Raw genomic sequence first — 10,131 nt, 5'->3', positions numbered from 1 at the left:
TAAAAAAAAACATCAGCTATCTTGGTACCCATAATACAAGCTAAGCTTTGGGGCTAGATGGCGATTTGTATATTGTCGTAGTATTTTTATTTATTTGAGCTCGGGCTTGCTTGTCACAGACCACAATAAACTTTTATAACAAAATAGAAAAAATTAAAAAAAAAAAGATAAAAAACACAATAATTATCAAGCATGTTGCGATGTTGTGGTCAATCGGTCACCTCTTCAGCTCTGTGTTGGAGCATGGCAGTAAGTTATTGCCAAGGAATAACGTGACGCAATTTTTTTTGGTGGGGAACTATAGTTAATATGCAGATATCACTTATTTATGTCCGCTTCTAGAAAATAAGTACGTAATTAGTTTTAAGCTACACTTTGAGGAAATATCAATTTTGTTATATATAGAACAGACAAGATTACAAACCGTAGCTTAGGCCGCGATTACCAGAGATTCGTAGGTTCAAATCGTGTCGATTCCGTTATTTTTAAATGCACTTTAAAAATAAAAAAAAATGTACTAGTGCCTTTCCTGTGGTAACACTAGAGTAGTCAGGGTATTTTGGTCATATTACGAGAAACAATAAATATGGACGCCTTCAGTTCATTATTCAGGGGAACATAGCCGGAAAAAGACCACTTCGCCGAAGAAAATATCGTGGCTACAACATTTACGCCTATGGTTCGGGAAAAGTACCCGATCTTGCGACTAAAAACCAGATAGCCTTAATGGTTGCCAACCTCCGATAGGAGTCGGCACTGCAAGAAGAAGAATAGTAAACCACTTGTTACTGAAACCAAAACAGTCGTGCAGATGCGTACAGTTTCGAAAAAGTCGGGACGGAACAAAAATAACTTTAGAGTAAAGGGGAATGAAAATGTCACATTATTTGCACCTAACAGTTACAAAGTTAAGCAGTCCACTTAGCACCATCCCTAATGTCAGCGTGATACAGAGATATTTATAATATAATAGAGCGGAAAATATTATAGAAAAGGAGATATATCATCCAATAAGGACTTCTTATTTTAAACAGCCAACATATATTGTAACTACATGCTTGGAATCTCTTATTGCTCAAGTTAGTAAGTACAGAATTGAAATAAAAATCATCCTAGATAATGAAACTCATTCATCACATCATCCGGGATGACGGCCGACTGGCGCAGTGGGCAGCGACCCTGCTTTCTGAGTCCAAGGCCGTGGGTTCGATTCCCACAACTGGACAATGTTTGTGTGATGAGCAAAAGTGTTTTTCAGTGTCTGGGTGTTTATGTGTATTTTCTAAGTATTTATGTATATATAATTCATAAAAATATTCATCAGTCATCTTAGTACCCATAACACAAGCTACGCTTACTTTGGGGCTAGGGGGCGATGTGTGTATTGTCGTAGTAAAAAAAAAAAAATCATCACATCATCATCATCACATCGACCCCACAATGAGAAGGAGTTAAGGCCGTAGTCCACCACGCTGGCCCAGTGCGGATTGGTGGATTCCACCACGCCCTTGAGAACATTATGCAGAATTCTTAGGCATGTCGGTTTCCTCACGATGTTTTCCTTCACCGTTGAAGCAAGTGATATTTTAATTACTTAAAACGCACATAACTTAGATGGAGAGATGCGTGCTGGGAATCGAATTTGGCCCCCAGAAAGTGAAATCGAGCTCCTACCGAATGCGCATCTACTAATGAATCATTAAATTATAAAATCATTAATATAATAATTATAATGTTCTTAAACAATCTCTATTTATCAGTTTTATATCCATTCTAAATATCAGTCGATAGTATCAGTAGTTGTTGAAATTAAAAAGTTGTCTATATTACACGTTATACGTACCCATAGGACGGCATACTTTGATAAGCACGTTTTGTTACCACAGCAAAGTTCATTATCGTTTGAGGTGACATTCAATGTTAAAGTAAACTGAACCCGTACTTTGTTTTAAAGCCGTTGTTTTGAAATTTTTGTTTAAATATTTTTTTTAATAAAGGATAATATTATCGTTAACTTTTAAAATTTATGATATTCTTATCTTTTTTTTAATGTAAATAAAATAATGATAACAATATCGTAAATTTTAATAGTGACGAGAGTTTGCCTGCAATTGTTTTTGTTTTGAAAAATCCCGAGAAAACTTTTAGTTTTTACGGATCAAAAAATTTCAAATGCAAATTTTATCAAGATTGGAATAAAGTTGAGCCAAACCAAGGTAACAAACAAACAAACACATATTCACATTTATAATATTCTTATTTTTCGAATTAAAATAGCCCGAAATGTTAACAGCTGGCTAATTAGATTAATCCAGTCCACCGGTGGCCCAGTGCTGATTGGTGGATTCACACACCCTTGATAACATTTTCGAAAACTCTCAGGCATGCAGGTTTCCTCACGATGTTTTCCTTCACCGATGAAGAAAGTGATATTTAAATTGCTAAAAACGCATATAACCTTAAAAGAGGTGCGTGCTGGGACTCGAGCTCGGCCCCTCGAAAGTGAAGTCGAAGTACCCACTGGGCTATCACCGCTTCTTTCATCTTTGTCCTATCTATCACTAATTCAGCGTTGAAATGTCTGCGCCTGTATAACTTTGGAATTACGGCAAAAATCCCGCCACACTTATACAGGCGTAATAAAAGTGTAAGCACGAATTCGGTGTAACGGGCTGCTTACGGTGCGAGTACATACGGGGGCTAATTCGGATTCATAAATAATATTTACTTTCATTACCGTAATTAATGTGCTAATGCTAGGTACAGGCCCCCTCTCTGATAGACGAGGCCAGCTCATGTCGTAGTATATTTATTTCATTAGATAACAAATAATAATAATAAACTTTATTTAGGCCAAACATAGTTTGTACACAGAGTTCTAGATTAAGTATATAAAAAAAAAACATTGCGTTTAAGATTTATAAAGAAACAATACTTCTTAAAACATAAGATTTGGTTGCTGGTGCCTTCATAAGGTTTCACAGTTTTATAAGTACCAGCGACCTTTAAACCAAAAATTAATACCTGCTTACATAATAAATGAGTTTAGTAATTGCAGATATACCAACGATACACTGTATTATCATTAATCATTTTAAATTATAGTTTATTGTCCGAGTACAGTTATCACGTACTGGTTAAAAATAATTAAATTAAGTCACAAGCAAAAATAGTAAGAATAAAAGAATTAATATTAAACAAATGAAAATAATGATTCAAATAAAAAAAAATATATTAAAACAATAATAAAAAAAAATTAATAAATATTACTCTAAGTTTAATTTCGCCTTAAAGCTAATTAAGTGTCATGAAAAATGTCAATGTCAGGGTTTTTTAACTTGTTAAAAAGATTATGACATAGTTTAGTAGCGAAGAGTTTGACGAATAGGTATTTGAAAAACTATTGCCTTCGTCTGAGCCTGAGTCTGAAATCTTCATGTCATCCTCCGAAAGTAAGTGGGACAGTTGCAGCTGTGACCATTTTACTGTATTTATACATTTATTGTAAAAACAGGGGAATACGAATTCCCCTGTTTTTACCATCCAAAACTGAGCTAGTTGAATGATTTTTGGCATGAAATTTTAAGAAATATTACGTTTGGTATCTGAGTCCAAGGCTGTGAGCTCGATTGCCTCATGTGGTAAATGTTTGTGTGTGTTTGGTTGTTTTTCAGTGTCTGGGTGTTTATCTGTATATTATAAATATTCATAAAAAATATCAGTCATAGCATCCACAGCACATAGTAAGCTTATTTTGGGGCTAGAAGCGTTCTGGGTTTTGTCGTAGTATATTTATTTGTTTACTCATAAGACACACCAGCATTTAATTGTAACATTCATAAAAAAAAGAAATATGTGTTAGAATAACAAATTCTTACACTACCTTCAGACTGGAACAGAGTCTGCTTGGCGGCAGAAGTAAGCAAAGAATAGTACTGACAGGGATGAGCTCTGTCACAAAAACTCTACATATACTTATACTGGTGTAATTAGATTTTCCGGCAAGGGTCCAACCCACTGAAACAATCCCAAGACAAGTCTCTTGACATTAAATTTAGAGCCTTACATTTAAAAGACACACACACATTCACAGATAGGTAATTTGGAAAACTCTTTTACGTGTCAATTTTGTTTGTTATTCTATAAATATAATAGTTGCAGTGAAATAGGTTACTAGTATACAAAAATAAATAGGTTACATAAAATTCATAATTCGCTTAAAGGAAATTGCATACAATTCTACAATAAACTACCTATTTACATCTTGGAGATGTTTCTTAAAAAGTTCAGTTTGTATTAAACGTAAGCTTATAGAACGGCCTATTATAAGTAGTGTAAAGGACTACGCAATCGATAAAAAAGCTTGGGTATAAATTATTTCTCTACCCAGGTTGCTTCTTAAATATTTTCAAATGACAATGTGAGATGGTGATACCAAAAAGAATACCCGGCTAACTTTGTTGAGTGCTTCTTCTGAGACTAGGGCGCGTTTGGAACCCTCGCAACAGTACTCACTACTGTGTACACATTTTGTTTGTAATAAACGCATCAAAAGTGCATCTATGTGCCTATTTTTTTGTATGTGAATATTTGACTTTGACTTTGACTTTGGAGCCACCAAAATATTGGAAACTTGCCGTGGTCGAATAAACTCAAAACAACAAATTCGGAAAATAGAAATCCCCAAATTTCTAGCGGGATGAGACCTGGGGCCTCCCACCTATACATTCACACAGCTATCACCACTGCGCCATAGAGCTCAAAACAATGTACTTACCGCAGACCGCTCTACCTACACTTTATAACCTCTACACAACGTCAAGGGCGTCAGCGCAAGGTCAGGTTTAATCTATTTTTAACTATTATCAGTTGCATAGTTGACCTGCGTTCTCTAGAGTTGTCTAATTAGCAACAAAATTTAACACAAATATATAGCTATACATTAATTTTAATAGCTAGCTAACATTAACTCGACTGTGAGATGGTGATAACAAAAAAAACCTGGCTAAGTTTTTTGTGGGCTCTTCTTAGCACCGGGCGCGTATGGAACCCTCGTAGATTTAGTTTTAAGTTAACGAATGTAGTTATCAACACATTTCAAAGACACCACGAATCGATAATATATATTTAAATATCCGCATATAAATAGCCTTTAATTATAATAGCTGGCTTATTAGAATAATTTGAATCTGACATTGGTTATCAGATGATGATCAGAGAGTGGAAATCCCCGAGTTAGAGTGGTTATAAGAATATTGAATGATGAAAGGAAGTCCGAGATGCGGACGACAGAGCGACGAAATCCAATATCACCCAATTTAGACCGCACGTCAATCTCTCAATTGTCATTAAAGAAATTCAAATGGCATTTTCTTAGTATATTCATGATGAGTATATTCATCATCATATCAACCAATTACCTCCCCACTACAATGTATGGGTCTCCTCCCACAAAGAGGGGGGTTAGGGCCGGGTATACTCTATTTTTAACCATCATCAGTTGCATAGTTGACCGGCGTTCTCTGGGTTTGTCTAATTAGCAACAAAATTTAACAGCACGAATAAAAGAAAATTTATAGATTTGAGCGTTACTTATATTAAGTATCACTTACTCTCATTTCAGATAAATGTACATATATATATTTATAGTTGACGGACCAAGCAGATGGCCCGTAAACCGTGACCAATATACAGAGCAACTTTTAACAGAGCATGCAAGGAACGTCCTGCAAAATTCCACCCTGTGTTCATGAATGTGTTAAGCCTTCAGTAATTACACCGGCAACCACGCTCTTCAGACCGGAACACAGCATTTCAACAATGCTGCTTATCTGCAGAAATAAGCATGGTGGTAATGCTTCCCCGGACGAGCTCTGTCACAAAAAGCTATACTAGTTCTTATATCGGTGAGTTAGTAAGTAAGTTAGAAGATATAAAAGACACCTAAAAATAAAGTCAACACTAGACGAGGGCTTAAATCATGGAAGTGGGCCCATACCTCCAAATCGTGTTCACTAACTATACACCTCATATAAAGTAGGTTAGAGTTACTTAGCGGGCAATAGATGGGTAATATATAACGGCTATGCTCGGAGTATCTCTACATTGTAAAATATGATAAATATACTAAATAAATAAATATACTACGACAATACACACATCGCCATCTAGCCCCAAAGTAAGCGTAGCTTGTGTTATGGGTACTGAGAGGACTGATGAATATGTTAATGAATAATATACATAAATCCTTATAATATAAAGATAAACACCCAGACACTGAAAAACATTTATGTCCATCACACAAATATTGTTCAGTTGTGGGAATCGAACCCACGGCCTTGGGCTCAGAAAGCAGGGGCGCTGCCGACTGCACCAGTCGGCCGTCGATGATAAACAGGCACAGGCAAAAGATTGGGAATCTAGTGTGGATGACCAACAGATCGGAGTCCTTAGGATTTGGAGTTACGACTCCACATTGGAATACGTAGCGTTGGTCGACTTCCCATTGAGGTTAGACGAAATATAGATCATCTTCTAGCTCTATTTTGCTTATGGTAATAGAAGCCTAAAGATCATTTCCATTTCAGTGAAACCGATCGTTTATCTAGAATAAAAAGTATCACATGTTCTGTTAGCCTATTTTTTTCAAAATCTGTTTAGTGGATTTGTGTCAAAAGGTAACAGACAGAGTCACTTTCGAATTGATAAAAGTTTCTACACAGGATAGATAATGTTAAAATTTAACAAATCAAGTTTGATGTTTTTTCACCCCTTGTTTTCTCGCCCCGCTAAGTCTGAAGCACAGTTGATGTGAACTAATGTTGCAAAGCTTTTAGCCCCCCCCCCCCCCCTCCCCACTACCTGCCACAACAATACCTCATTACGTGGTTACGCTGCACAGATATATCGCTCTTCTAATCATGAAACACATCGGAAGCTACGAATGTTTCTTGTTATTAGATGCTTGATTGATGTACTCATCTGTGACGCATTACATAAATACACATCTGCACCCCGGCAGACCAGACAGCCGAGGGGCAGGGCGGCAGTTCAAGACAGGACGGTTCGAGCAGAGTCCAGCAACCAAATTCCTGCATATTTTGAAGGCCGATTGGCGCAGTCGGCAGCGACACTGCTTTCTAAGTCAAGGCTGTGGGCTCGTTTCCACAACTAGAAAATGTTGGTGTGTTGAATGCTTTTCAGTGTCTGTATGTTTATTTGTATATTATAAGTATTTATGTATATTATTCATAAAAACATTCATAACTTATGAGTACCAAGATGTACTCATAACACAAGTTACGCTTACTTTGGGACTAGACGGCGATGTGTGTATTGTCGTAGAATATATAAAAAAAAATCTTTGTTACGAGTAAACTACCACGGAATCCCAGTAGCCTCAGATGGTGTGCGAGGCTAACCGGGATTTAGCTATTCGCAAATATTACGCAAGGGGTGGATTCAGTGGACTCCGCGTACCACATGGTGGTTACCTCAACAGCCTGATCAAGATACTTACGTTTATTATAGTGAGCTAAAAGCTAGCTTCCTCCAGGAAAAAGATATTCGGAGCATAGACCCTCCACGTTGCTCTAATGCAGGATGGTGGGCATGTCAATTCTAATAACCGGAAAAGACAGCTCCCCTCGTGGATTGTAGACAACGACTTCCTAAACTAAAAGATAAACGAAGAACTTATTGTGATTTAACATTACGATTTCATATCTAAAACTGTAGATTTAATGAGGTGGCAACGTCAGTAAAACCTTTTGCGAAGGACGTCTTTAAAGTCTCGCGGCGCGGGTGTTCAGAGCCCACCTTGTCATTTCATTGCGACGTCAAATTTTCACGCTTTTGAAATATTTTAAGACTCTTAGCGCGGGTCGCAGTGTTGACCTACTTTATATTAAAATGTATTCTGGACGCTTTTGGATGAATGTTGGTAACGGTATTGTCCCGAATTCAATGCTTCGTTGCTTCTTTGTCTATTTAGATTTTATAAAATTAAACAAACAAAAATTCTTCGCACAAACTCCGTTCGAAAGCAAGACAAAGTTTATGGTCAAAGACTACAAAGTTAAAAACAGAGTTCAAAAGCGATATGAACTCAATGTATATTAAATTTAATTAAGATGGGTGCAGCGGGCTGCCCAAAATAGGTAACAAGCAAACAAACAAACGAATACTATCGCATTTATAACAATAACAAGTCTAGTTCTTATATAAATATATTAATAAGAACTAGACTTGTTAAAAAATAGTAAGATGATGTAAAGAATAGTCGGTAAAGTACCTACTAATAAAAATGTCTCTCCATAATATTTAAAAGTTTTATAAAACGTTTTCAGAAATAACACTCGTCAATTTTTTTATTCCATTACAATTAGCCCTCGACTCCAATCTCACCTGGTCGTAAGTTTTGATAGTAAGATGGTAGCAGGGTAACCTGTTAGTAGAAGCTGGAGTATGGCGGTTATATTGAACCCATAAACTTAATCAGTTTCTACGCGACATCGTACCGTTACGCTAACTAACTAGCCAAGGCCTAAGCCACCAGAACATAACTTCATACAAACAAAATATGCCTCTTTGGAGGAATTTTGCTCCTTTGAAAAAATACAAATTTATCTACATAAGATAATACTAGCGGCTTCGTCCGCGTATAAGTCAATCTTAAAAGATAGACATAGGTTGTGGCAACCTTTTTTTTTTAGAACATTTAAATGGGAACAACTTTGTCATACATGATTTTATCAAAAGTTTAACGCAACGCACGCAGCGGATGCTCTCAAAAGGAGAAAAAGAAACCCCGAATTTGGAACATTCTTCACTGATTTAACTGACTCTTATTGGTCTAAGCATGATAACAAATAGCCTTCCTCGATAAGTAGGCTATCCAACACTGATATAATTTTTCAAAACGGACAATTAGTTTCTGATATCAATGCGTTTAAGAAAACAAACAAACAAACTCTTCAGCTTTATATATAACATGAGTATAGATAAAAACAACACTGTAAAAGTAAAAAGTATTTATATTAAATATTAACAACCGATAACATAAAATATGGCAACTTTTATACAATCGCACTAAACCTCGACAATAGGCTTAGCGCCTTCTATGAGCCAGGCTGTTCCGCTGTTCGCTTTTTCAAAAACATCGACCGCAGCTTGGCCGACCGAAGCCACCTTCTGCCAAGCCTGTTTCTTCACGAACACGGCAAAATCTTTGGATAAGCATTCGTCGTCCCACGTTTTAGGGTCTGCCGTCAGTTTGGTCTCAGTAAATCCTGGACAGATTCCAACCACTCTAATTCCAGATCTGTTGAAGTTGTACACATGACCCAGGGATTTTGTGAAACCCATCACGGCGAACTTCGACGCCTGGTAGATCGGGAGATACTGGTCGACTCTGTATCCATATATCGATGCTAAGTTTATGATCGTACCCCCTTTACCACCTTTGTCGGTCCTCATGTGCTCCCAAAACTTCATGGACCAGTCGATCAAAGCCTGAACGTTGATGTCGATAGTCAGTTTGCAGAGCTGATCGTTTAAAATTCCAGCATTGTTTATCAGCACATCCACTGTTTTGTAAGTGTCTATAATTTTTCGGGATACGGCATCCAAATCTCTTGTGACGTCGCACTTCATGAAAACTGCCTTGTTTGCACCATGTTTGGCGCAAAGGTTCTTGGAGGCCTCCAAGCCTTGTCCTTCAGCAATATCAAGCAGAACAGCCACTTTCGCACCTTTCTGTAAATATCTGTCGGCAATTTCCAAACCGATGCCCACCGCACCCCCGGTAATTACAACAACTTTATTCTTCAAGTCCCTAGCCATGTTGCCTTCACAAACTGCAGTTCAAGATTGAGTTAAATGTAACAGGAATGCTCTATAAATGCAGTCGAGTCTGTGCCAAAGGTCTTATTATATACTCGATGTGGAGATAAATAAGCCGAGTTTATTTTAATAGACAAGCCAATGTTTACTAACAAACGTAATTACTTACTGCGTTTAAGTACATCTTTGCTAGACCCATAACAAACAACAATATGTGATTAGCATAATTATCATAAGAATGCTTATTGATCGATAGAAATTAAGACAATATTACATGAGCGTCATAAT

General features: G+C 36.9%; 1 protein-coding gene across 1 annotated transcript; it reads right to left on the bottom strand.

The window, feature by feature from the left end:
* Positions 1–9,017: 9,017 nt before the first annotated feature.
* LOC120629564 (15-hydroxyprostaglandin dehydrogenase [NAD(+)]-like) lies at positions 9,018–9,915 on the bottom strand. Its single transcript, XM_039898528.1, has one exon. The coding sequence runs from the start codon at positions 9,841–9,843 to the stop codon at positions 9,091–9,093; it is 753 nt and encodes a 250-aa protein (XP_039754462.1). The 5' UTR covers positions 9,844–9,915; the 3' UTR covers positions 9,018–9,090.
* Between the last annotated feature and the right edge of the window lie 216 nt (positions 9,916–10,131).

This window comes from Pararge aegeria, chromosome 14, assembly GCF_905163445.1.
Source record: "Pararge aegeria chromosome 14, ilParAegt1.1, whole genome shotgun sequence".
NCBI classification, from domain to species: Eukaryota; Metazoa; Arthropoda; class Insecta; order Lepidoptera; family Nymphalidae; genus Pararge; species Pararge aegeria.
Note: the sequence above shows the minus strand (reverse complement) of the source record. Positions and strands in the feature narration are given on the sequence as shown.

Coding starts and splice junctions, on each gene's coding strand:
- LOC120629564 (XM_039898528.1), bottom strand. CDS start 9,843: ATGGCTAGGGACTTGAAGAATAAAGTTGTTGTAATTACCGGGGGTGCG.